Source organism: Rhineura floridana, chromosome 14, assembly GCF_030035675.1.
Source record: "Rhineura floridana isolate rRhiFlo1 chromosome 14, rRhiFlo1.hap2, whole genome shotgun sequence".
Lineage (NCBI taxonomy): Eukaryota > Metazoa > Chordata > Lepidosauria > Squamata > Rhineuridae > Rhineura > Rhineura floridana.
The window spans coordinates 16555650-16582168 of record NC_084493.1 but is presented as its reverse complement, the minus strand read 5'-3'; the positions used below and the strand labels follow the sequence as shown (position 1 = coordinate 16582168).

The following is a 26519-nucleotide window of genomic DNA, read 5'->3' as shown; positions in this document are numbered from 1 at the left end:
GTTGCCATTTTTAACATTTCCAGAATGAGCTTATATCTATGGAGTTCCATGATTCTCTCTCTCATGCACACTCTCCTTTTTACTTGCAATAAATGCCAACTGCTTTTATCACTTAAACAATCTCTTAGCTCTCAGAGGATCAGTGTGGGCTTTGGGAAGACAATTAACACTCAATAAAAATAAATAAATAAATCTGTAAGTGTATTGACTCTTAAGGCATTTTATTTTATTTTAATTACTTCAAAACAATGACACAGAGCAAGATCATAAAGCAGTTACCATAGTTTAAGTAAGGACACATTCCACATCTGGTAAGGGGAATGGCCTGGGGAATGGATGTGACCTAGGGAGAGAGCCAGATGAAGATGCCTGGGTTCCGATATTGATTTAAGTGGTTGATCATACCACAGTTTCCCACATTCTGACACGGTGGTGATTTGTTCTGCAAACAAGCTTTAAATGTTGCCTTCTCTTATGCAAAGGAGGAGGGAAGTGTAGGGGGAGTGCAAAGTCCCAAGCTTGCTATAGTGTGTTCTTATATCCATGGTTTCCCATAACAAATGAACCAGGAGGTATATTAACAGCCTTGAATGGAGAACTCAGAGCAGATACCTTGCCTGTTGTGGGATCTATTTATTATAGGTCAGCTGAGGGAGGAACATAGAGAATCTCCCTGTTGCCTGTCCTTCCATTGGAATGTAATTTCCCCCCAAGTTGAACTAATCAGGTTTTAATTTGATTTGAAGATTCTTAAATCTTTTCCTTACCTTTTGAGAATAATCCAAAAACCTTGGGCACGTAGTCCAGATGTTCTTTGCACAGTGGAGTTCTGTCTGCTTAGAGCAGGGGGTGGGGAACCTGGGAACCTCCAGATATGGGACTCCAACTTCTTTCATGGATGCCAGTGAGGTGTCCACGTGGGTTACAGTCCCCAATCAGCTCGAGACAGGAACCTGTCATAATTTTTTCCTGGCTCCTCCCCTTCTTACTGAGGTGATGCCAGTTCTGTTCCTGTCTCAGCTCGGGCAACAACCTTTGGCTGTTTTCTCTAACTCCTATGACTATCAGCCTTCGGCTCCTCTTTTTCCTTCGTTCTTTCTATACTTGATTTTGTACACTCTGTATTAATTAGTTAAAAAAAAAGGGGGGGAATTACTATCTCTATTCTTCCTTTCTTATCCCTATTTTCTCTCCCGTCTGAGATATGGAAACAGCACCATCTTCTCAGACTGCCAGGACAAAAACCCTTAGAGGAACAGGGCAGCACACAGTGGCTACTGTGGTCGGTTCCCCGCAAGGCCATAAGGGGTCAGGGCAGCACTCAGCTCCTGCTGCAGTCAGTTCCCGGCCGCCGTCTGTCCCGCCATCCGAGAAAAAGAAGGGACACAAAAAATCAGGGCCGCACCCAGCTCCTGCTGCGGTCAGTTCCCTGCAGACATTGGATATGGCGGAGCATAGGCAAGAAGCCTCGCGTCAGAGTGTGAATTTCGCTACTACATCGCGGCATAGCTCTCATCGCCCTTCTGATTCGAACACTCGAGGCGGAGGCCTGCTGCGAGAGGTGAGGTTTTCGCCAGTGCCTACTGCCTCCAGCTCCCCAATAAGTTTTCCCGCTGAAAATGCGGTGGCAGCCATTCTGAGTGGCACACAAGAGGCGTGCTCGATAGAGCCCACAGTCCAGCGCCATCTACTGGAGCAGCTGGAGGACAGCAGGTCGGAGGACGACGAAGTGATGGAAGCCCATGCAGTATGGCCCCCCCGCTTCTCCACCCCAACTCTCTCCTCAGCCTATGCCAGCTTCCTTAATAACCTCTTCGATGACGCTGGCACAATTATCTTCGCCTGATGTAATCCAACAACTTAAGCAGGCGCTATTAGAGGAGGTCCCACCACTTAAAGTGACACCCCACAACGCCCACAGTCTCTGCCACTAGCAGCCCCCCCATGTAAGAGGCCACGCCACGTTGTCAGACAGCCTTCCCCTGACCCGACTTTGGTGGCCGTGGGTAGGGAATATTATGAGCAGGATCACCAGGATCCCTTATCAGAAACCGATTCTATGGGGTCCAGGGATGACGGCGAATGGACTGATGCCTCAGATACAGAGGCTCAAACTTTGGTCAGACTATTTTTGGAAGTTCATTTTGAACCATTGTTAAAAAAGGTGATCGCTTCCCTGGAGCTGACTGCTCCTTCTGAGGAACAACCTACATTCTCCAGACAGGCTATGGTGCTGCCTACCGTAAAGATTGGGCCTAAGGGCATTCCGTGCCCACCTATGCTGTTGACTAATATTCAACAGGAGTGGGAACTACCGCTATACCCCAAAAGGGGGACTAACTGGGCTAATAGACTGTATACCTTAGAACCCAGTGTCATGGAGCAGTTGCGAGCCCTAGACATAGATGGGCCTATTACTGCTCTCCTATCACATTCCATCTTGCCACGGGCTGGGGATGCTCATCTCAAAGATCCAATACAGCGTAAGTCAGATCTGGCACTTAAGCGAGTGCATGAGGCGACGGCGATGTCCATAAGAGCCTCGGTGGCAGCCTCAGTATTCTCTAGGGCATCACTGCTGTGGATTGAGGACCTAGCCCAAAATCAAGACCTAGAGGTTTCCAAGTTACGAAAGTCCATTTTAAAATCTCACGCTGCATCGCTTTCGTAGCAGACGCTACCATGGACTCCTCACAATTTGCAGCCAGGGCTATGCCCACGGCAGTGGTAGCCAGACGCCTGGTATGGCTTTCGCACTGGGATGTGGACAATGCATCCAGATGTAATCTAGCCACGGCTAAATATACAGGCGGAAAATTGTTTGGGGAAGACAATCTGGCAGAAGTTTTGGTGGACAATAAAGATAAAAAGAAAGTGATGCCCTCACAGGGTAAAGACAAAAAAAGGCCATTTCGACGCTATACCCCCACTTTTCAGATGCGCTCCTTTTGTGGCTCAAGGCCCTTCTTTAGTAACAGAGGGATTTCAGAGGCTCCCGTTTTCCTTGGCAAAACCAGAAGCCTCCCCAGAGATTCCACCAGAATAGACAACAATCCTACCAGACTAGGCAGCAGCGTCAACCACAACAACGCTTCTGACTCTATACCTGTAGGCGGTCGACTCAATTACTTCCTGAACCAATGGCAGACAACAACAAAAGACAAATGGGTCCTGAGCATTTTCAAAGATGGATACAGACTAGAGTTACACCAGTATCCACCCCCACGTTTCGTCTTCTCTCACAGACCGACATCACCACAAAAACACGGGACATTCCTAGAAGAAATAGAGCACCTTCTACAAATCTCAGCCATAGAACCCGTCCCAATAAAGTATACTCCCTCTTCTTTTTGGTGGCAAAAAAGGACAATTCGTTCAGGGGGGTGCTCAACCTCAGGTTTGTCAACCAGTTCCTGACGCGCAAGACTTTCCGGATGGAAACAATCGCTTCAATCAGGGAGGCACTCCAACCCCACGACTATTTGGTATCCATAGACCTCAAGGAGGCCTATCTGCACATTCCAATTCACCCCAGACACAGAAGGTTGCTCCGGTTTACATACAACAACGAACACTTTCAGTACAAAGCTCTCCCATTCAGGCTGGCCACGGCACCCAGAATTTTCACCAAGGTGCTGGCAGCAGCACTCTCAGGTCTATGCCTGGCAGGGGTGCATATTTCCCCTTATTTGGACGACCTACTAGTCAGGTCCCGGTTGTTTACCCAGGCAAACAAAGACTTAAAGCTTACATTCAGTTTCCTACAGAGCCATGGGTTTTTAGTGAATGTTCTAAAGAGCCACCTCTACCCCACACAATCACTAATACACCTAGGCACGGTGATAGACACCACTGCACAAACTATAACGCTGGCACCACAGAGGATCCGGGCCATCACCGATCTAGCAGGGACCGGTCCTCCACCCAGACCCAGCCTGGCTTCAACTAGTTGCCTGGAGGTTGAACAGAGCAGGCTGTTAGCATTATAGATCTCACCTGACGCAACAGCAACTATCCTGGCGTCACGTAGACCGTCTACGCTCAGGATATACCAATCCACTTGGGCAGCTTTCCTACGTTGGTGTACAGCTCACGACACCGATCCTATGATGGCATCTGCACCACATATTCTGCAGTACCTCCAGGAGGGTCTTAACCAGGGTCTACGTCCTAACACCCTCAAGTGTCAACTGTCGGCACTTCCATCTGTTCTATCTGTAGACGAAGGGGTTTCTCTAGCGTCACATCCGTTGCTCAAGAGATTTCTAAGAGGGGCAACCGTTATTAGCCCTCCGGTAGTGCACAGATTTCCTTCATGGCACCTGCATACAGTACTGACCGCACTACGGAAACCTCCATTCGAACCTCTGCAGACGGTTCCTTTGCGAATACTCACCTTCAAAGTCACGTTCCTCATAGCAATCATGTCAGCATGCAGGGTATCAGAGATTCAGGCTCTATCAGTGCTAAAACACCTCTGCACCTTCCATAAGAATAGAGTTGTACTCCGGTTCGCTCCTGGCTTCATTCCAAAGGTCAGATCTCAGTTTCACCTACGACAGGAGATCGTGCTGCCCACGTTTTGCCCAAACCCTAAACACCCCACGGAAACGCCCTTGATGTGAGGAGGGCGTTGAAGGTATACATCAATAGGACAGCACAGTTCCGTAGATCGGAATCTCTGCTGATATCTTTCCATCCTCCGACTCTGGGCCACAAGGTGTCAAACTCAACTATAGCGAGATGGCTGAAGGCATGCATCTCCTTGGCCTACAGATCACTCAGTAAACCCGTGCCGCACGGGATCACGGCGCATTCTACTAGGGCGGCAGCCACAACAGTGGCTTTTTCGGCTAATGCCCCATTGGAGGAGATCTGCAGGTCAGCAACTTGGGCCTCGCCTTCGTCGTTTACCCGGCACTACAAAATGGACTTGTACGCATCTGCGGAGGCTGCATTCGGTCGTAGAGTTCTACAGCAGGTCCTTAATCAATAGACCCACCCTATGGCCGAGCTTTAGTACGTCCCACGTGGAGACCTCACTGGCATCCATGAAAGAAGGTACGGTTGGACTTACCGTGAACGGTGTTTCTTCATGGATGCCATGAGGTCTCCACGGCCCTCCCTATGAGGGGCTGGGAATTCCATCTGCACTATGCGCTATCCGATCTTATTCTGTTTGTCTCTACCTTTGCATTTCTTTCTTTCTATGTTACACTGAGGTGAAGTTCCGAGCTAGCCAAGAAAGAGAACTGGCATCACCTCAGTAAGAAGGGGAGGAGCCAGGAAAAAATTATGACAGGTTGCTGTCTCAAGCTGATTGGGGACTGTAACCACGTGGAGACCTCATGGCATCCATGAAGAAACACCGTTCACGGTAAGTCCAACCGTACCTTCCATCATCACTGACCATTGGGTGTGTTGACTCACTCACGGGAACTGGGAATCCAACAGCATCTGGAGGGCCACATGTTTCCCCACCCATGGCTTTAGAGCTAAAAGGGATAGTTGTAAAACGAATGGATTCTGTTTGACTTTTAGGTACTAAGCAAAATCGCTTACTTGGAGACTAAGTGGAATGGGTGTTTATCCATGACATGGAAAATAAGCAAAAGTTCATCATGTTTGCTTGATAGACATAATTATTTATAATCCATCTCAACAATAAGTACAGCACATACATTTTTATTTTAACATAAATTTAAAAATAAGCCAGATTACTTTTAAACAAAAAAAGCATTGTTCTTTATCCACCTGATAATTCCACACACCTTTGGGGTTCCCACTTCCAAGTTTCAAGGCAATTCAGTTTGTGCAGGTTTCTCTAGCACTGCTGTTCTAACAAGAGGTAGAGTACAGGGTGCTCCAGAACGCTCAGCAGAAGCTTCCTGGGGCGTCTTGGCTTTCTTACATTCTTCTGTTTTCCCCTTTGCTTCACCTGCCGCCCAATCACAGGCAGCTGGATGCCCGTAAGTCAGCAGTTGCTGGATTTCTGCTCCTCTTGAAGAACTTTAAGGTTCTGGGTAGCTTGACCTCTTCCCAGTGCAGCCAGTCAATTGGTGCAAGTCAGGTAAGTGCCAGAAGCTTTCAGAAGTTCCCATGCAGCCCCAGGTACCTGTTTGACCTGTTGCACTAATTAATATAAACAAGGGTGTAAATATTAAATATATACACATTGGAACTTGCTTTCACTGTCACCAGTTTAGAGGGCTTCTTAAAATTAATGGATAAGAGGCAATCTATGTCTATAAGCTTAACAGAGCACTCAAGTGCAGGGGTCAATATACCTTTCAATACCAGATGTTGGGGAGAAGCAACAGGGAAAGGCCACCACCTTTTGTGGTGGTTGTGAGTGATCTGAAGTAACTAGCTAGACAAAGTTGGAAACAGGATGCTGGATTAGATGGACCATTAAATCTAATTTAGCAGAACAATTCTTTCTGTCCTTGATCTGCATTCTGAGAATTTGGCTCTTTGTAAATAATGACTGCAGAATATTTCAAACTTCAAAGCTGCTGTTGGATGGAAATATTAGAGAAGCATATGGACGGTGGCTGTCTTGTTAGTCAGGGGTCAGCAGATTTTTTAAAAACTATTTTTACTGATTTATCAAATGCAATATACAAAATAAAAACCAACAAGTGGTTGGCAGAGTTGAATAATTCCAGGGATGCCAGAAGAGCTGATTGCAACAAGGAAACAGTAGCTTCCACATGAACTCCTTCCTCTCTTTCCTCTGATCAGTCAGACAGTCCCTCATTTTAATCCATGTTTCAGATATGCTTTCCATAAACTGTTTACCACTATCCTTCCTTGAAGCTCCTAGCATGGAGTCAATTAGAATTGGTGGCGTTTCTACAATACTCACAAGGTTGCATCCAAAGTATGCTAAATCACAGTCCCATTAGCGTAAGGATTTCCACTTGCCCCAAAGGCCTTTCTCCCCTCCCCTGTATACCCACTAAATCTGTTCTAGGGGTTAGCCCAATTCTTTGGAGCAGATTTGGGGGTAGGTCTGGGGCGGGAAAGGAGACGTGTGAAGTCCTGCTGTGCAAGTGGAAATCCTTGCCCTACTTGCAAACTACAGGGTCAACTCATTCTGTAATGATATGGGAGAATGCTTACATTTGCTCTTGTTTCCCTTTTGTTCTTTTATTGATTTTATATTCTTGACTATTAAATAAAGTTAGCAGCCTGCAAAAAAATGTTTTATTAGCCTCCTGGGGCCTGGCAGAGGAAAAAGCAGAAATCACTGCTTCTGCTGCTGCAGCCTGCCACATGTCCAGGCAGGGGAGGGGAGGAGGAAGAGGCTTTCCTCCTGGCAGCCTGGTCACTTGTCTGCAGTGGAATTCTTTGTCACTTGTGGCTGTCAGGCTAGACCTTTAATTACAAAGCTGGAATACCTGGAGGTTAGAAAGATACTTGCCAAACCTTTAGGGAAAGCTAAACTGAATGAAGGATACAGTATATGTCCCTTAGTGACACCAACCTCAAGTCCATAGTCTCACTCGTCCCTAACCCTTTGAAAAGGTAGTGGCATTATTATTATTAGCTTGACTTATTTCCTGCCCTTCACTCTAAGGTCTCAGGGTGGGTCACAACCATTTAAGACACCACTTTATTTGTTTATTTATTTACATTTATATCCCGCCCTTCTTCCCAGAAGGAGTTTGGGGCAGCAAACAAGCGATAAAACACTAAAAACATATTTTTTTAAAAAAAAAACTTTAAAAAACATATTTAAAAACAATTCCGACTAAGATAAGGTCTCTACTTAAAAGGCTTGTTGAAAGATGAAGGTCTTCAGTAGGCACTGAAAAGACAACATTAAAAACAGTTTAAAACAAATTACAATGAAATGTCAACGGCCAGGGTAAAGAGGTGTGTCTTCAGCATATGAAGATGTACGTTTGTGGGGAAGGAATTCCACAGCTTAGGGGCTGCCACAGTGAATGTCCTCTCCTGGGTCACTCCCTCTTCCCGGGCTTCTGAGGATGGTGGAATTACCAAGAGGGCTCCCTCTACTGATCTTGACACCCAAGAGGGTCTATAGGAAATAAGGTGGTCTTTCAAATATTTGGGGTCTAAGTCATTTATGCCTCACTCCAGAAAATGCAATTACTCCTCCAATTGCAGCTGTGTATCGCATACTTTGCTTCTTGGGGCTAAGCTAAGTGGACATGAATTGCTAAATGTCTGGTTTTCTTCGGCTTGTTTGATGGGATTGGGTTTACTCAGAAGTACATTCGATGATGTTCAACATCTCCCAGCTCCCTGGGCTGTTGTGCATAGTACTGCAGCTTCAGTCATAATAAACATGAGATGATTCTGCATGACTCTACTACTGCCTTCCAGGTCCAGGTGGATGTTCACACCCCCTATAATTCAGCAGCCAATGAGGCCTTCTGCCTAGAAATCTTGGGCAGCTTGAGACGATGCTTAAGTCAGCAGGCTGATGTCAGATTCATGCTATATGAGGTAAGGAGGATCTCCTTGGTAGTCCACATAATTTTTTCACTGCTTAGGCTGGTTCAGTGGTGTCTAGGGAGTTGATTAATATTAGCATTTGCAGGGCTTTGAGAAGTTCCTGGTCTTTAATTAAGCATCTGATAAGTGTTCATGCACTGGGGTCTTGTGTGATAGTGCTTTAGTTGTACATCCTTTCCCACCTCTGCTGTGCTTCATTGCAGTATGAGCTGCTAGATGGGAGCTGATTTGGTTTTGTGAGATTATGAGGATCAGGTCCTGCTTCTGACAGTAGTAGTAAGAGGTAGCAGCATGATTGTCTTCTGTGGCCTGCCTACAGTGATAAAAATTGCCTATGAGAGTTTTTAATGATTTGATTTGATTTATTTATGGTCATAGACCAAACTAGAGCTTTTAATGCTCTGTTTTTTACTTTTCTTTCCTCCTTTCAGGGTTATTATGATGTCCTGCGGAGGAACTCACAACTGAGTAATTCCATTCTGGAGATGCTGCTATCTCAGGTATAGTACATATGGGAAGATCAAAACATCATAGGCTTAGTTCAGACATTATGCCAAACTGTAGCTTGGTATTACTTGTTTAAGCCCCAGGCTCATGTGTTCTCTCCCCTCCCTGATTGATCTTGGCTTCTCAGCCAGGTCAGATGTTTATTGTTTACAGCCAATGACCATTACTGATCCCAATTTCTTATTCTGGTTTCCAGTTCTGGCATGCTAGTTTGGACAGAGTAGCAGCCTTAGGCCAGGAAAGAAGAAATAATTGCAACACATAAAGAGAGGAGGGTGTGAGCCTAAAGTTCATTCTCATCGCATCAAACCATGGTTTGGTGTTAAAGTGAACCACAGCAAAGAGTCCTGTAGTACCTTTTAAATATTAACAAATATGTGGTGTGTCAGCTTTCTTGCCACCATTTTTGGTTAGTTTTTTAAGATGCCATAGGACATTTTATTGCTTTTGCTACCCAATGGGGTAGCAGTTTATATAACAAGAGGAAACATAAGATGACGAGGGAGGGACATGCATCAACTCATCTCTTTTTTTTTTGTAGTCTACTACTTATACCTGTGTTTCTGGCTCCCACAGCTGGGAAACGTACAGTCACTGAGGGTTTAACTAGGGGCGGGGAACTTTTTTCAGCCCAAGGGCCTCATTCCTTCATGGGTAGCTTTCTTAGGGCCGCATGCCAGTGGTGGGCAGGATAAGAAGCAAAAAGTGAGCGGGGCAGAGGCAAAAGTGGGTACAGCAACTGATGTGGCTCTTAGCTTTGTACAGGAGAATGTTTGTGTATGTACGTGTGTGTGTGTGTGTGTATATATACACACACACACACACACACACTGCTCTTTCCGTATGTTATTATTACAGATCAAGGACACACTCCTGTCAGGCAAAAGCATTAGAGAAGGGTGTAAGGCCTGGCCAGTGGGGAGTGCAGCCTGGGGAAAAGGGGTGTGGTCTGGGGGGAGTTCTGAGGGCCCAATAGATGTGTTTGGTGAGCCACGTTTAGCCCCTGGACCTGAGGTTCTCTACTCATGCTTTAACCTCTGCTTCAAAGAACCTATAATCCAAAACAAGTCTTAGAAGCAGCATGTTGGAGGGGAATAAAACAGATGGAAAGATGCTAACCAATATCCTGTTAGGTAAAGGAGAAGGCAAAATGGAGTGTATCTTGAGCGATGCACTGATGATGTGGATTGATGCTCTCCCCTTTTTGGACAGATGTACAAACTCCCACATTGAATCAAATTTGGGAGCAAGCAGTCCTTCGTTTCCTGGTGAAGCTAGCTGTGCAGAGGGCTGGTTGGCTTCCCCTTGTGTCAGTCATAAAGACACTTCCCTTCCCCTTCTCTCCCTCACTGCCCAGAGCGTTGTTTTAAATTTAAAAACAAACATGGAGTGGTTTTTTAATTCTATTTTTTTTTAAAAAAAATTTTAAAACGAAAAACATGGCAGGCACCTAGGAAGAAAAATGTATGTCTGAAGAATGGGATGATGGGGAGGCAGGAAGAGGGGCTGAAAAACTGCACTGATTGTGTATTTGATCCGTGTTTGCACATCAGCAGAAAACAACGGTTATCTGTGCCTGTGCATGGAAGGGTGGGTAGGAAGTGTATATCTGTTGCCACCCTAATTCAGCAACCCTGAGCCTAGGGTAGACTTTTATTCATTCTAATTTTAATTTAGTTGTTAGCCTTTCCCCACCCTTTTCTCCTGCTGTCTAGCAGTGAAGTGGGGTGACTGTCACTTGTTAAATGCTAAACGTTATTCCTCATCTACTGTGGCAGATAAAGCGGTATTACGAAGCAGAACCTGACCTACTGCCCCCGTTGAAACTAGAGGGATGCATCCTGGCTCAGAGAGACCAAATCTTCCTGCAAGAGCCTTTGGTGAGAGAGTTGGAGGAGTGAGTTGGTCAGATCATGGCTCCTGAAAGCATATTTTTCAGCTCTACTGATACGAGGGGTCTGCATTTGTATCCAGTATCTTTCAAAGGAAAGTACTAGCATATTTCCCACAAACTGCAGATCATTTTATCTTAAGCGACCCATTGCTCTGTACCTGCAGTGGAAGAAAAGCTTCCAAAGCAATTAGCAGGTACTGGGGCTGGATCAAGAATGGGGTGGGGGGTGGGTGAAGGATAAAAGCTCCTCTTCTTCCTTCCCCCCCCCCGTGGAACTGTGTGAATGGTTCATCTAGTTTGGCCCTGTACTTTTGCATTTAATTCCATTTGACACTACTGTGTACATTTCCCCTACACCCATGTAAAATTATAACTGTCAGCTAATGATAGCATTTCATTGCATTCGTTTTATTTAACAAGACTTATATACCCACTTAATCAGCAAAATCGTCTAAGTGGTTTACATAAAACATTGTACAATATTTTTAAACAATACTAATAACACCAAACCTTTAAAACAAATACATGTTTTTTAATCAAAATAAAAATAATATTAGCAATTTTAAAAACGAATATATTTAATAAAATGACATGTTTTGGTTAGGCTTGCCTAAACAAAAAAGCCTTTAGCAGGCACCGAAAATAATGCTGTGAACATTAACCAATCTGAGGAAATGATTACTAGACCAGGTGTGGAGAATCTTTGGAGTCCAGCAAGCATGGCCAATGGCCAAGGATGATGGGAGTGGTAGCTCAGCAACTTCTGGAGGGCCAAAGGCTCCCCACGCCTGCTCGAGACCATGACAGAATAAATGTATTAGTCTTTAAGATGTTACAAGGCTCCCCTTTGTTTTCACACTCCTTGCTTAACATCCCAAAGGGAGCTTGCACATGCCTTCTGTGGAGCACATGTGTAATCCCCCTTGTTGAATGAAAAGGCAAAATGCAAAAAAAGAAGGAAAAGGAAATGTGACTCGTGCTTCCCATTTCAACACTGGCTGTAATGTACCAAAGGTTTATTATCATCATCATTAATCATCATCACCATCCCACCCTTTCTTCCAAAGGAAACCAGGGCGGCAAATGCATCCATAAAACAATTTAACAACAACAGCATTCTAAAGAGAGCTACAGTTAAAACATTCTAAAAGCAGTTTCAGTTACAAACATTCTTTCAGCCAGTGATCTTGAGGTTGCCAGGAGCAGTCTCCTGCAGCCATCAAACACCTAGGTAAACAGAAATGTTTTCAAATTCCTCCTGAAGGTCAATAATGATAGAGGTAGCTGCACCTCACCGGGAAGGACACTCCACAAATGGGGAGCCACCACTGAAAAGGCAACCCTTCTTGTATCCCCCACTCGCATTTCTTGAACCCTTAAAACTGTTTTCAAACTTTGTAGCTTTGGGAAATTTTTCCATCTGAGTTAGGAAACACTGAATATCTGCCATGCAAGCCTTGCACCTTGCAGATAATTTTGGAGCATGTTCTTTGAGCGCACACAATTCATGTGAGGCACTAGCCAGGCCTATTGCATCTCACTGTTGACCCACTTGAACTGAGAATGTACAACTCAGCCTACCCTGAATTTGCACATTGCATGGGAAGATCCGTATTGGTGGGCAATCACTTTTTCCAGAAAGTGTGTCTGTTATTATTGCTTTTCTTATTGAGGAACCGTAAGAGATCCCAGAACACATTTTGAAAATCCTTCCTTTTAAAAGAAGTGTGAAAACCAAAATCCCCTTCCTGTCTAATCTTTCAATCAAGACAGAATGAAGTCTTCCCCGCCACTTCCTTGCTTGCTTGCACTCCTCAGCGTGGAGACATAGCCACCCTCAGCAAGTTTCTAAGACTGTGATTAGATTATGTGTTTGCTGTTTAATTGTATCTCCTGGGCTTTTCTTTATTTTAGAAATGTTAATGGTGAAGGATGGTGGTTGTGGGCTGAGACCGCGGTGTGCTGGATGGGGCATTCCACACACACCCTGCACTGTTTTCCTATGAAAATCCACCCTCCCAAGCTGCTATTTGCCCCCAAAGATGCCATCTGCTGCTGCAGCATCTTCAGAGGCAAACAGTTCTTCCGGTGACAGGAAAGACTGCAGGAGGGAAGGAAGGGATGATCCTTCCCCACCCACCATATCCATGCTATGGTTTCAATCTGGATCCTTCCCTTTGCCTAGTAGCAGCTGCTCTTTCTCAAATTAAACGACTCTGGAAGAATCACAAGGCAAACTAATGTCTGATCCCAATCCAAACAAGCTGAATCATAAGCAGGTGCCTCCTTTTGATCTCCTCCTCTTCCACTCGTGGCACTAAGACAGTATTGGCATAGGAACGTTTTGCTGAGGACAGAGGAGGCATTTAAACAACTCGTATGACAGTCAGTGGTTAATGTCATGATTCCTTCAGGCTCACCTACTCTGCTGCATCCAGCATTGCCTGACCTGGTATAAAAGCACCTTAAGTCTGCACCAACAGGCTGAGGAAGAAGATGATGACAATCAAAGGGGCTTCCAGCAAGATTTGGATGAGATGTTGGAGTCCATCACACGGCGAATGATCAAGAGTGAACTGGAAGATTTTGAACTGGTAAATTGGGAACATGAAGTGGGGCGGAAGTCGCTTCATTTCTTTCTTTTGTAGAGGCTTGGAGATGTGATTTTAATTTGCTCGCTTTTGATGCTCAGGATAAGTCGGCAGACTTTTCTCAATCTACTGGAGTGGGCTTGAAGAACAATATATATGCCATTTTAGTGATGGGCGTCTGTGAGGTCCTGATTGAGTACAACTTTAGCACAGGGAATTTCAGGTAAGGAATACAATTTGCTCTTGTTTTTTCAGCAACATCTGTCCCTTTACAGAGCCCAGGGATGTAATTGTCCAGGGTCTCGAGGGGTGTCTTACTCTCCCTTAGTTTTGGGAAGCAGGGTCCCAATGCCTCCAGCAACTTACAAGCCAATCAGCATGAAAGGGGAGTGTGTTATCCACTGAGAATAGTCTTTTCACATGCTTCCTTATCCTTTTCTGCTGATTGGAGTCAATCAGAGTGAAAGGAGGTGAGTCAGCCACTGAAAACACACTTCGCAGTAGCTAACATACTCCTCTTTCATCCTTTTTGGCTCCTGGGGACATCTGTTGTTGTAGGACAAGGCATTTACAAGGATCTCATTCTCAATCCTGCAGCAAAAAAGAGGGGAGGGGGCGTGGCTATGATTGACATGAAGGGCCCCTGCACTTCTGAATTTGCCACTATAGTACTGACAGAGCCAGCAGAACTTCCCACCCTCAAGCTGCATGTAATAGAGCTTGCAAGTCCAGCACAGTCCTCAGTAGCGGAAATAGTGGGAAAACCTAGGTGGTCCCATTGAGCTTAACACTTGGACACTTGACTAATTCTCTGAAGGCTGAGGGTTCAAATGATTGCCAGTGGTGTTAAACCCTCAAGGAGTAATGAACATTTAATCCCAGTGGAATGGACATGAGTTCAGGAGTGACTTTGTTCTATAAACACATGCCTACCTTAATTTCTTTTACATCAGTCTTGCAAATAGGTTCAACAAAGTTACCAGTCCACAAGCATTTTTACTGGTCTGTTTGCTACAAATACTTGTTAGTCATTTGTGATCTACAAGAAAGAAGGGGTGAAAAAAAGAAGGTGCAACGTTTGTGGAGGTTCTTTGCCTACAAATGATGCTTCTTACTTTTCCTAAGCTACAAGCTGATTTTTAATATACAAGCCTGTTTTTACATCTAAAAAGACTAAAACTCCTAACCTGTTTCACTTAAGGATATCTAATACGATGGTATCCGGTTAAGAGAACACTGTTGTTGTTGTTTTAAAAAAATAGCAACACAGGAAACTGCCTTATACTAGGTCAGACTATTGATTCAGATATTTCATATGCTGGTTGGCCCCACCTCTCCAGGGTTTCCCAGCCCTACCTGAGACACCACGATTTGAAGAGAGAATTGTTAGCATACAAAGCTTGTGCTCTGCCATTGAGCTATGGCCCTGGCCCTTTCTGTCTGTTGACGAGCCTCTGTTTAAGAAAATACCTTTGATGCATGAGCATTCTGTGGAACAGAACATGATCATTGTTGTTTCTTTGTTTCTAGCTAGGTGATGATGGAGGAAGGTGTGGGGCCTATGTAGGAGCCTGAGCTGCCTGTGGGGAGAGGATAGGCATTTTCTGTGTGCCATTGGATGAGTCTGTTTGCCTCTCTAATAGAGTAAACATTCATTGGATAGTGAAACTAAAGAGCTACCATATAGTGAAACATAGGAAATTGTCTATCCTAATACTCATAATCTATGGACAAGTCCAGAGAAAATACCTAGGTTCTGTTCTGAAATAGTTCATCTTGTGCTTTTAATTTAATTTAATTTTTTGTTGATGCATGCAGCAAGGACAGGTTTGAAGATGTTCTGGGCCTGTTCAGGTGCTATACCAAACTTTGTGAAATCCTGAAAGAGAAAGCTGGGAAGCACAAGCCCCCTTCAGCAAATAAAATTGCCCGGAGCTTCCTTTCCATGGGCTTTGTGTGCACCTTGCTTACAAGTCTCTTCAGGTAAGGAACTCCAGCAGGAGATGGAGGTATGTATGTATGTATTTAAAATGTTTATATCCCACCTTTTTTCATTGTTCAAGGTGGCTTACAAAAACAATAAAATATAATAAACAGTGATAAAGAAAGGAACAACAGCTGAAGCCAGCAATAAAACAATTTAAAAACAGCCACAATGAAAACTTAAATAAAAAGCCAGAGTAACCAAATCAGAAGGACTGTGCGTAATTATTGCAAGCAATACAATACAGTCTCAAAAGGCCTAATGCCTTTCTAGATAAGGCAGGTCTTAACACTGCAACAGAGACCCACAAGGAGGAGGGAAGACTAACCTTGTTAGGTAGGGAGTTCCAAAGACTGGATATGGCAACAGAGGAGGCTTCTCTCGTCGCAACCAAACATGGATTTGGAACTGATAAGAGGGGCTCTGCAGACGATCTCAGTAAATAGGCAGGCTTATATGGGAGAAGGTGGACCATCAATATCCTGGTCCTAAACAGTTTGGGCTCTGAAGATCCTAACTAACGCTTCGATCTGGGCCTGAACAAATAGGGAGACAATGCAGATGACTTGCTCCTGATATCTGGCTCCAGTTAAAACAGTTTGGCTGCTGCATTGTGAGCAAGCTAAAGCTTTTGGACTCTTTTCAAAGGCAACCCCATAGCAGTGTTGCAATTGTCCAGTAGTAACTGGGCAAACAACCATTTCTGCCAAACCAATGTTGGGCGCAAATAGAGCTGTGTTTTTCTTTTTATGGGCAGTAGCTTCTTGGTCCCAGCATTCACAATTTTGACATGTGATCCTGTTGACTGCTCCTTTCAGCTTCCTAGCACTAATCTCATTTTTGATGTTGCCCCTTCTGAAATTACATGCAGCTATGTTCAACTTTCTTGGCAACATTGCACTTAACATATATATCTTGGGTTTAATAGCACTATGGGCACTGTTCCCAAACAGTTCAACAACACTTGCATCTTGCAGCAAGCCCTTCATGCCACTCAGGATTAAGTCCAGGGTCACCTCCCCTCCCCTCCCATCAGTTCTATGGCTTGTTGTTTCAAGACACAGTTATCTAGGGTAACTAGAAATTTCGTCTGTCTTTTGCTGTCCAAACATGCATTTACCCAGTCAATTTGTGCGGTAGCTGAAGTCACCTGTGATTTCAACACTTTCTCCTTTGGCTCCTTCCCTGACTTCTTTTGCCATCTTGATCACCATCAAGAATTTTGCTTCCTTGTGATGCCCTAGGGACTGTTCCCAGGACCATGAGGAGAGCCTGGCCATTCTGCGCTCCAGCAGCGAGTTCATGCGCTATGCTGTCAGTGTGGCCTTGCAGAAAGTGCAGCAGTTGGAGGAGACAGGGCAAACCGATGGGCCTGATGGGCAGAACCGGGAGAAGATGTTCCAGAGCCTCTGCAAAATCACTCGGTGAGTCACAAGCCATGCAGCCCCAAAGACTTTGGTGTGCATAGGAAACTGCCTTCTGCTGAGTCCCATCAGGCAGTAGAACTGCCTTCTACTGGGTCCATCTAGCTCGGTATTATCTACACCGATTGGCAGTGGCTTTCCAGGGTTTCTGGCAGGGCTCTCTCCCAGCTCTACCTGGAAATGCTGGGGACTGAACTTGGGACCTTCTGCATGCAAGGCGGATGCTCTGCCACTGAGCTACAGCCCTTTCCTGTCGTGTGGTGTTGGTAAAGGGTACTTCTTAAATCTCTCAAGCTCTTGCATGTAAAAGGAGGAGAAACAAAGGTTGCTTGAAACTAAGCCATTGTTGGATTCTGAGCAATTTGCTTCTCTAGATCTTAGGGACAATTGAGCAGCAGCCTTCTGTTGCTTTTAAAACTGCTTTTTAAAGCTGCCTGTCTTAATAAATAATAAATACGTTTTTGTGTGCAGTTTTGACTAATGTACACGTTTTTGCAAACAATTTGTCCTAATATAACGGATTTTTGTATGTTATTTTCAGCAATATATTTTGTGCATAGTTTCCCCTAATATATACATTTTTGTAAACATTGCTTGATTGCAAAACTGCATCAAAGAAGTGTGAATTCTAAAAGATGACTGTGCTTTGGTTCACATATCGTTTCAGAAAGTGTGAATTTGATAAATTTGGCTTTAAATGCAAACTGAATCAAATTTCTCCCCTATCCCTGCTGCGCATGCAGATACGTTCTTCTGAACTCTCTTTCCCCCTCCAGTTCATCGGGTGTTTCTGCTGCCACTGGCATCAATATACGCTAGCCCTTGACACTTATGGGGCAGCAGCTGTTGGATGCAGTACAGAGAGAGTGATGTATAAAGTCTTCTCCCCTACCCGCTTGTTGGTGTTGCTAGTGCAATAGGTCTCCCACAGTGGCTGGGGGATAGCCTCCTCATAAGCTTCCAGGCTTATGCTCAGCATCTAGATGCTTTCATTCTCTGTGTGGGGTAGGGTTTTTTGTTTTTGTGGCCTAAGCTGTTGCTCAAATGCTCTCCTCTTTCTCAACGGTAGTGGAAGGAGGGCAAGTGTTCTTTAGGATCCTCTGCCCAATTCACCAGGTATTCCTGCTGCCATTGGGCTGGTTGGAGGGGTACCGTGTGACCACTAGGTTCCCTGCACAGGCTGCAGAATCTGATCAGGCTGAGGAAGTCCTAATCAAAAGGAAAGATTTGCCATAAGACAACCTTGAGTAATTTATAACTCCCTAAATGGGAGTGCAGTTATGTATGGGGCCCTCCCGGATTTTGCTACTCATTCTGTTTTGCTGCCTGCCTTGAGACTGCAACAACCTGAGCAGCTGTCAAGCCCTGATGTGCCCAATGTGTGGCTTGAAGGCTGCTTTTGGTTTTGTTGGCCACAGGTTGTGCAGGCCTGACTTCTTGCTGAAATTTATTTTATTATTTTATTATTTATTTATTTTATTAGATTTATATCCCGCCCTTCCTCCCAGTAGGAGCCCAGTAGGAAATTAACAGGAGGTGTATGTTAGGAGATAATCTGGTGTGAGCATGAACCCAAACTTCTTGAAAACACACAGAGAGAGTGAAGTGCAGTCATCGTGGATGAGGAGTTCAGGTTCAGGGTTGGTTGCTTCCAAGTCTATCGGACTGCCTGTCCTGAATTACCCTCTACCTCCCCCCTTTTTCTATAGAGTCCTGTTGTGGAGATATACCTCGATCCCAACTGCAGCTGAGGAAACTGGCAAAAAGGAGAAGGGCAAGAGCATCTCGCTGTTGTGCTTAGAGGGTTTGCTGCGGATCTTTAACACAGTGCAACAACTTTATCCAGCAAAGATCCCACAATTTTTGCAGGCATTGGGTAAGCAAGGCTGGTTTTCTTCTGAATTGTCACTGAAGAGGCTGCAAGTCTTGCAGAGACCACATTCTGGCCAGGTCATCCTTCTTCATCGGCCTTTACCAAACTGGTGCCGTCCAGCTGTGCTGGCTGGGGCTGTTGGGAGTTGTAGTCTAAAACATCTGGTGGGCACCAGCTTGGCATAGGCTGTCCTGCATGATCTGAGCCCAGAGCATATAAAGGGCTACTTTCTCCCACATGAAGCTGCCCACAATTGTGATCTTCATCTGAGGTTTTTGTCTAGATGTCCCCGGGCCTTCTCTCTAACACAGGTGTGGGGAACCTTTGGGCCTCCAGAAGTTGCTGAATGTCAACTCCCGTCATCCTTGGCCATTGGCCATGCTTGTTGCGGCTGATGAGAGTTGTCATTCAGCAACATCTGGAGGCCCAAAGGTTCCCCACACCTGATCTAGTAGCACATCCCGTTAGAGAATTCCCTTCCTAGGCAGACTTTCCTGCACCATGATTACTGTATTTCTGTATAACTTGGTCAGTTCATCCTATTTGCCTGAACTTTCAATGGCAATTAGCATAAATCGGCAGTGACTGCTCCCTTCCCCCCATTTCTTGTATTGGTGCTGCTATGTATTTGGCATTGCTGGTTTTGGTTTTTAGTCTGTTTATTATTTATTGCTGGTATTGTTTTTGCCACCTTGAAGGCTGCTACAGGAGGAAAACAAATTAAAACCCCTAAGGCAAAGGATTGGCCTTGGATCACCAGCTGGCCAAAAATGTTTCATTGTGTTTTTTATAACCTTCCTAACTGGTGACATAGAGACAATGCAAATAGATATCTGTTGGTGGCAAAACGTGATTGAGAAACTCATACTGCCAAACCCGCTCTCCAGAACTTTTCCAGAGCTTCAGTGGGGCCTACCATTGAGTGCTGCTTTTTAAATAAGTGATAGTCTCTCTACGTTGTTGTTGTTATAAATCACCAAGGTTGGGTTACAGCAATTTGAAAATATAAAATGAAAAACAATGTGGCTCTCCTATAGCTGTAATTAATCCTGTCTCCTGGCCTCAACTTACTGTCTAGTTTCTATCTTTTCCTTCCCTTTTCCCAGATATTACAAATGAAGATGCAGAAGAAGCAGCAGATGTTAACATCACCGAGAAAACTGCCTTCCAGATTCGACAGTTTCAGGTGAACTGCAGAAAGGCAACGTTGATACTGAACAGTTTGAAGGGATCAACTTTAGTTCAGGACAATGTAGGGACAGATGCTGGGCCTCTGCTCTTAGTTTGCTGCTCACAGCTGCAAAACCATTGGAGCAAACCTCGAAGGATTCTCTGGACTTTCAGAGCATCTCCCACTTAGGGAAGTCCCAAAGAAAACGAACAGGAACAGAAAGTTTGATTCTGAAAAAGGTCTCGCCTGCATCTTCCTTCCCTCCTTCCACTGCTTTCCCCTGTGTGCTCATGAAATGTGTCCTCCTTTCTCTCCCTCTCAGAGGTCATTAGTGAACCAGCTCAGCAACACTGAAGATGACTTCAACAGCAAGGAAGCTCTTCTGTTGATCAATATTCTTGCCACTCTTTCCAAATTGTTGGAGCCCTCTTCTCCCCAGGTATATACTACAGAGTGGGGGGTTGGTGGGGTGGCAGGGCTTGGGGGTGGAGTAGGGGAACCTTCTAGATATATTGGACAACTCAACTGATGGGTCTTGAGTTCCGCTTTCAATTCCTTTTCCTCTTTATTTTCTGTATATCTTATATGGGCAGCCAGAGGCTAAAACAGTGGTTTTCAAACTTTCCATCTTCTGAGAACTGTTCCACATCAGCTTGTCTGCAAAAGAACCTTTACATTTCCACCAAGGAACACCTGTATGATGCAATGGATTCTGGGGCACGTTGTTGGTTCATGAGGTCCAGCTAGGCCTCACCATCACTGCACAAACTGAGAAGTTGGCCTTGAGCACAACCAGCGCTCCTGTGGGATTGCACTCTGCAGGGAACCTTGTACCACTGTTCACTGATCTTCTAACTGAGGATCCCCTGATAAGCTTTCAAGGAATGTCAGTGTTTCTGGGATACTTTTTGGAAAACACTGACTTAACACTACAAAACATGTCTATGGGGGAGTAGTGATATAATTTGCCAGACAAATGAATTAGGCAGGATAATTGAATTGATGATTTTAATTTTGATATATTCTGCAGGTGTTGACACATCAGGTATATAATGTGTCAGCATAGAGCCAGTTTCTGGGTAACATTTAGCAAACCATGGAATGGCTTCTGGAGGGATTCCTCTGGGGATTAATCCATCTGAGGGCTTTTTCTCATTTGAACAGGTCATCCATGTAACTTACTCAAAAATTATCAAGGTCTGTAGTTCAGTGGAGAAGATCCCAGGTTCAATCCCCAGCAACTCCAGGTGGTATTGGGAAAGACCCCTGCCTGACATCCTGGAGAGCCACTGCCGGTCTGTGTAGACAATACTCAGTGAGGTGGACTAATAGTCTGAGTCAGTATAAGGCAGCTTCCTATGTTCCTATGGTGGTATTTAATGCTAGCCCTACTCAGGGTGGACCCATAGAAATTAATAGACATGACTAACTTGGGTTCATCAATTCTAGTGGGTCTACTCTGAGTAGAACTTAGCTGAATATAACCCTGTCCTAAAGCTGCATCCCTTAACAGTTCACAGCATTGTGTATAACAGAGGTGTGAATTATTTGGAGTCCTATGTTACACATTTATATTACTTTTATCCCACATTAATTACAATTGTTTTTTCCTTAAAGAATCCTGGGAATAGATATCTCTAAACTCTTTATAGAACCTCAGATAGAACCTTTATAGAACCTTCCTGAGATTTTCTAGGAAGAGGGGAAAACTGGTTTACATCCAAAAGCACACCCACATTTAATCTCCATATGTATACCAATGGGGAGCTTTCCCAGAATCTACCTTACTAAGCACCATGCAGAGAGGAGTGACAGAAATGGCTCCTTCATGGTGCCTACTCCACACACCCTATAGATAGGGAACTTGTGGCCCTCTAGATGTAGTCTGTCAAGGATGCCTAGTTTGTTAAGGCTATTAACTAAAATGGTTCTGCGGCAAGGAATTATGGGGGGGACATCTTGCCTGAATTAGGGCCTCTGGAAGGGCATGAGACTGTCAGTTGTTCTCACAGCTAAACTCAGTTAATTAGGCAGTAGGTAAGAACATCTGCTTATCAGCTTGAGACTGGTTCCTCAAGGCCACAGGCCTGGGAAGGTTACAGAAGCATGCAACCATTAGGCACAAAAGCTCTGGAAGATTTCATCATCAGAAAGCCCCCTCATGGGCTAATTAATTCCTGGCTGTTGCTGGGCTTTTTCCCATTAAAGTAGAACTAAGATTCTGGGTCTTTGTTCCCCAGTGTTCCTTGGTGTTACCTGATGTTGGGGTTCCACTTTCCATCTGCTATCCAGGCTATACATCTCTGGGGAGATGTGGAACCATGAAGTTACTCTGCCTGTCTTCCTATTGTGTGTGTGTATAGAAGAGGCTACACAGATTTGCTGTTTTCTCTTGTGACTTGAACTCTCTGTATTGGGGTGTTTGGTTTAAGGAATTATTTTTGCTGCTATGTTTTTGTACTTATATTTTATTTTGATAAAGCTACCTCTTATTTTACCAGTGTGTGTTCATTGAAGGGGAATTTTGGCTCCTAATCCAGCACCTTGGCCATTTAGCCACAGACTACCGTATAGCTGGGTATTTTGCCTTAAGGCTCCAAGACAAGGAGTGCATCTTTGGCTCTTGTCTGTTGGAATCCTTGTCAGGTCTATTTCTCGCATTTTGGGTTTCCCCTTGGCCCAGAGTGGGTGACCAGGTTTAAAAGGTGGTGGCAGTCTTCCTACCTTACAGGGTTGTTGTTCCTTTCCTCAGCCCTGGTAAGGGAGGCACGGGTTGTCCCTGGCCGGGATCAATGGCCCTGGGCTTGGGAGTTGACCCCCTAGTGAGAGTTCTTTACAGACTCCAGTTCTCATCTGCCGCACCCAGCATGGCCACTGGTCAAGGATAATGGGAGTTGCAATCCAACCACATCTGGAGGGCTACAATTCCTCATCCCTGGTATAGAGCTTTTTACTAGGTAGATCTGCATCAAGTGGAAGAGTCTCTACATTCCTTCTGAATGTTGCTGGGTGGAGATACGGAATTTCTCCATGCAATACGGCTCAAATGCACAGGAAGCTGCCCTAAATGTTATGGGTTGCAGTCAACTAAATCCTACTCAGAGTAGACCCATGTAAATGAATTAACCTGTCGTGTCTTCAGTGGATCTACTTTAAGCAGGACTAGCAGTGAATACCACCACATGACTCCTGCAGATACTGTTTAGGTTGGCCTCCATAACTTGTAGACCAATCCTCAGTCCAATGTGTCTAATAAAACTCTTGTTTTTAATAAAGGCATGTCGCCCTCAATGTGGCTTTACAATATAAACTCTAATAATTTTGTAATGAAAAAACCCTCTCTCTCTCTCTCCTTGTGCAGTTTGTCCAGCTGTTATCTTGGACAGTCAAGATTTGCAAGGAAACTAGCCTAGGTAAGATTTTCTGAATAAATCTAGACTTGATACCTGTGTCTCATGTTTTGTGAATCCTGGAGCTCAGATCACCAAATGAATTCAAAGGAAGGGATAAAAAAATTAAGGGTATCAAAAGCTGTTTGACAGAAGTTTGGGCCACTAAACATCTTGATATGGCCCACTGTAGCGGTAACATTGCCTGATATCCTAGCTGTGATTAGGTTGCATTCTGTGGTCTCTTACACTCTTCCCCTGCCCTCCTGCTTTTTAGTGTTCAAAACTAATGGTGGTTAGCATTATGCCTGTACCAATGTGTTGTGGCTAATGGGCACTAGATAGCACTTGGCATCCATTCTACACTGCATCCAACTTGGGAGGTGAGAGAAAAACAGGGAATGAAGAGAAAACAAGGGACAAGGAGGGAGGAGAGACGGAAGATCCCAAGGAGGATGTGTGCTCCAAGCTGAGACAGGAAATGGACAGCCTCAAGAGGAAGAGAGGAGCAGCCTTTGCTCCTGCAGGGCAGGCTACAAACCTGCTTGGACACTTCTGACATCTACTAGACAAATGCCAGTGCAAAAGTAATGCTAACCGTAGTTTGCTCTGAAATTGAAAGGGGGAGAGGGGAGTGTGCCTGATTACCTAACCATGCTATGGAGACCGAACAGTGTTAGGTCTGCAGAAGGCCTGTTAGAGACAGGATGCTGGGCTGGGTTGACCATTGGCATGATTCAATAGACCACACCTCCAAAGCTTATTGACTGCTTTTCCTCCCCACAGAAGATTTCCCTTGCTGCAAAGGCTTGCTAGCCCTGCTCTTCAGTCTGCATGCTTTCATCAAGAGCCCAGTCAGTGTATTGCGTGAGCTTGCCCGGGATATCCACGCCCAGCTTGGAGACTTAGACCAGGTAACAGGACCAGTTGGGCCTTTCAGGATGAGCTCAGCCTGTATGCATTTGCCAATGCAGAGACTGTGTGCCTGTTCTGTATCGCCTAATCCCCTCCCTGAATGCAGATGTTGAAGCAAGAGAAAATCAGTGTGACATAGCAGCTAGAGTGGTGGACTTAGACCAGAAAGAACTACATTCAAGTCCCATTTAGCCACCAAGTTCACTGGAGTGACTTTGTGTCAGTAACTCCCATTCTAACCTACCTTATGGAGTGGTTGTGAGGATAAAATGGTGGGACAGAAATCTGATAGATATCTGAACTACTGCCTCTCTCTTCTTTTCAATCCCTTCAGGATCTTGAAATGGAGCATCAGTCCCACTTTGCTATTGTGAACGCTAAGACAGCAGCTCCTACGGCTTGTGTGAGTTGAGTTGTGTAAAAAACCGGAATCAAATTTGATGAAGGGAGATACATATGATGGACAAATTCTTTAGAGAAGAATACTGCTCAAACAGGTTCCTGTGACTGCAAGGCACAATAAGGTGTTCCAAAGCATTTCACCTCTCTCTCTTTCTTAGTTATTGGTTTTGAGTCAAGCAGAGAAGGTCCTCGAAGAGGTGGACTGGCTGATCAATAAGATGAAGAGTCATTTGGGACTGGAGGCAGCAGGTAAAAGTTAGAACATCAGTTCTCTAATGGTGTCCACTTGATCTATTCTTGTTAAGAAGTATGAGCTTCCTTCAAGTTTAGTTACATTAGATTTGAGAGAGACAGCTCAGCTGACAGTACCTCCCCTCGTCCTTGTTGTCAAGGCAAGGAATAAAGAGACAGGATCAAAGACAGATTGACCTCTGACACTTTTGGGAAGAGATGCCAGAGAAGCAAAAGTTTCATAGGACAAAATATAGTCCATCAGTTCCAAGCATGGTCAGCTGTGTGAAATGGTTTGAATGAAGCTCAGAAACAATTAACCAATAGAGATGACAGGGTATTGGAGTAATATTTTCCTGGCAGCCTCACCCACGTAGCCCACATTGGGTTGTCAGCCTCCTCTAGCCCAGGCAGGAAATCTCTCTTGTTAATTTGAATGCTCCTCCTCCTATCCCTCTCAGCGTCGTCTCAGTTTTGTTTTCCTGCCAGCCCAAGCAGACGTCTCTCCCTGCTTCTCCATCTTTTGTTTCTGGTTTCCTAGTAGGCTTTAGTTGGGTTTTTTCCCCTCAGGCGTTTCTCTATTATCTCTATTCAGACTCTATTCCCTTCCCTTCACTTAAAATTTAAGCTAAATGCACAAAGACATTTAAGTTGACCACTCGATCAGAGCCTCTTCTTGTGTTAGCTAATGAATTCCAACTGCTTAGGGCCTCTGGTCACATTACAGTTCATTCCACCAGGCAGCAGCAACTTCTGTGGCTTTAGCCATCAACACCAGCATTGCAGAAAGCTGGGCAGTACCATCTACATTCACTAGACACACTAATATAAAGTGGACACTTAGCTTCTTCTGAAGCGGCCTTTGGATGTCGTGAGCGGACCTGCAAGTTCCCACCCAAAACGGACTTAAGTTCTGGAAGGTCCCAATGTGGGCTATGTGGGTGAGTCTGCCAGGAAAGGTACGGTTGGACTTACCGTGAACGGTGTTTCTTCATGGATGCCATGAGGTCTCCACGTGGTTACAGTCCCCAATCAGCTTGAGACAGCAACCTGTCATAATTTTTTCCTGGCTCCTCCCCTTCTTACTGAGGTGATGCCAGTTCTCTTTATTGGCTAGCTCGGAACTTCACCTCAGTGTAACATAGAAAGAAAGAAATGCGAAGGTAGAGATAAACAGAATAAGATCGGATAGCGCATAGTGCAGATGGAATTCCCAGCCCCTCATAGGGAGGGCCGTGGAGACCTCATGGCATCCATGAAGAAACACCGTTCACGGTAAGTCCAACCGTACCTTCTTTCATGGATGCCAGTGAGGTCTCCACGTGGGACGTACTAAAGCTCGACCATAGGGTGGGTCTATTGATTAAGGACCTGCTGTAGAACTCTACGACCGAATGCAGCCTCCGCAGATGCGTACAAGTCCATTTTGTAGTGCCGGGTAAACGACGAAGGCGAGGCCCAAGTTGCTGCCCTGCAGATCTCCTCCAATGGGACATTAGCAGAAAAAGCCGCTGTTGTGGCTGCTGCCCTAGTAGAATGCGCCGTGATCCCGTGCAGCACGGGTTTACTGAGTGATCTGTAGGCCAAGGAGATGCATGCCTTCAGCCATCTCGCTATAGTTGAGTTTGACACCTTGTGGCCCAGAGTCGGA

At 45.0% G+C, this 26519-nt stretch overlaps 1 protein-coding gene across 5 annotated transcripts in view; it reads left to right on the top strand.

Annotated features, from left to right (window-relative positions):
* Positions 1 to 26519, top strand: part of FANCI (FA complementation group I) — a 52284-nt gene that overhangs the window by 15423 nt on the left and 10342 nt on the right. For all 5 annotated transcript variants that reach the window (XM_061594778.1, XM_061594779.1, XM_061594780.1 and 2 more), the window contains exons 17-31: positions 5956 to 6070; positions 8356 to 8478; positions 8919 to 8987; positions 10773 to 10874; positions 13303 to 13482; positions 13581 to 13702; positions 15298 to 15462; positions 16708 to 16887; positions 18597 to 18763; positions 19867 to 19946; positions 20254 to 20370; positions 23293 to 23344; positions 24107 to 24234; positions 24570 to 24638; positions 24796 to 24886. In XM_061594778.1, the coding sequence (XP_061450762.1) occupies positions 5956 to 6070; positions 8356 to 8478; positions 8919 to 8987; positions 10773 to 10874; positions 13303 to 13482; positions 13581 to 13702; positions 15298 to 15462; positions 16708 to 16887; positions 18597 to 18763; positions 19867 to 19946; positions 20254 to 20370; positions 23293 to 23344; positions 24107 to 24234; positions 24570 to 24638; positions 24796 to 24886 (1760 nt within the window). The remainder of the gene's footprint in view (positions 1 to 5955; positions 6071 to 8355; positions 8479 to 8918; positions 8988 to 10772; positions 10875 to 13302; positions 13483 to 13580; positions 13703 to 15297; positions 15463 to 16707; positions 16888 to 18596; positions 18764 to 19866; positions 19947 to 20253; positions 20371 to 23292; positions 23345 to 24106; positions 24235 to 24569; positions 24639 to 24795; positions 24887 to 26519) is intronic.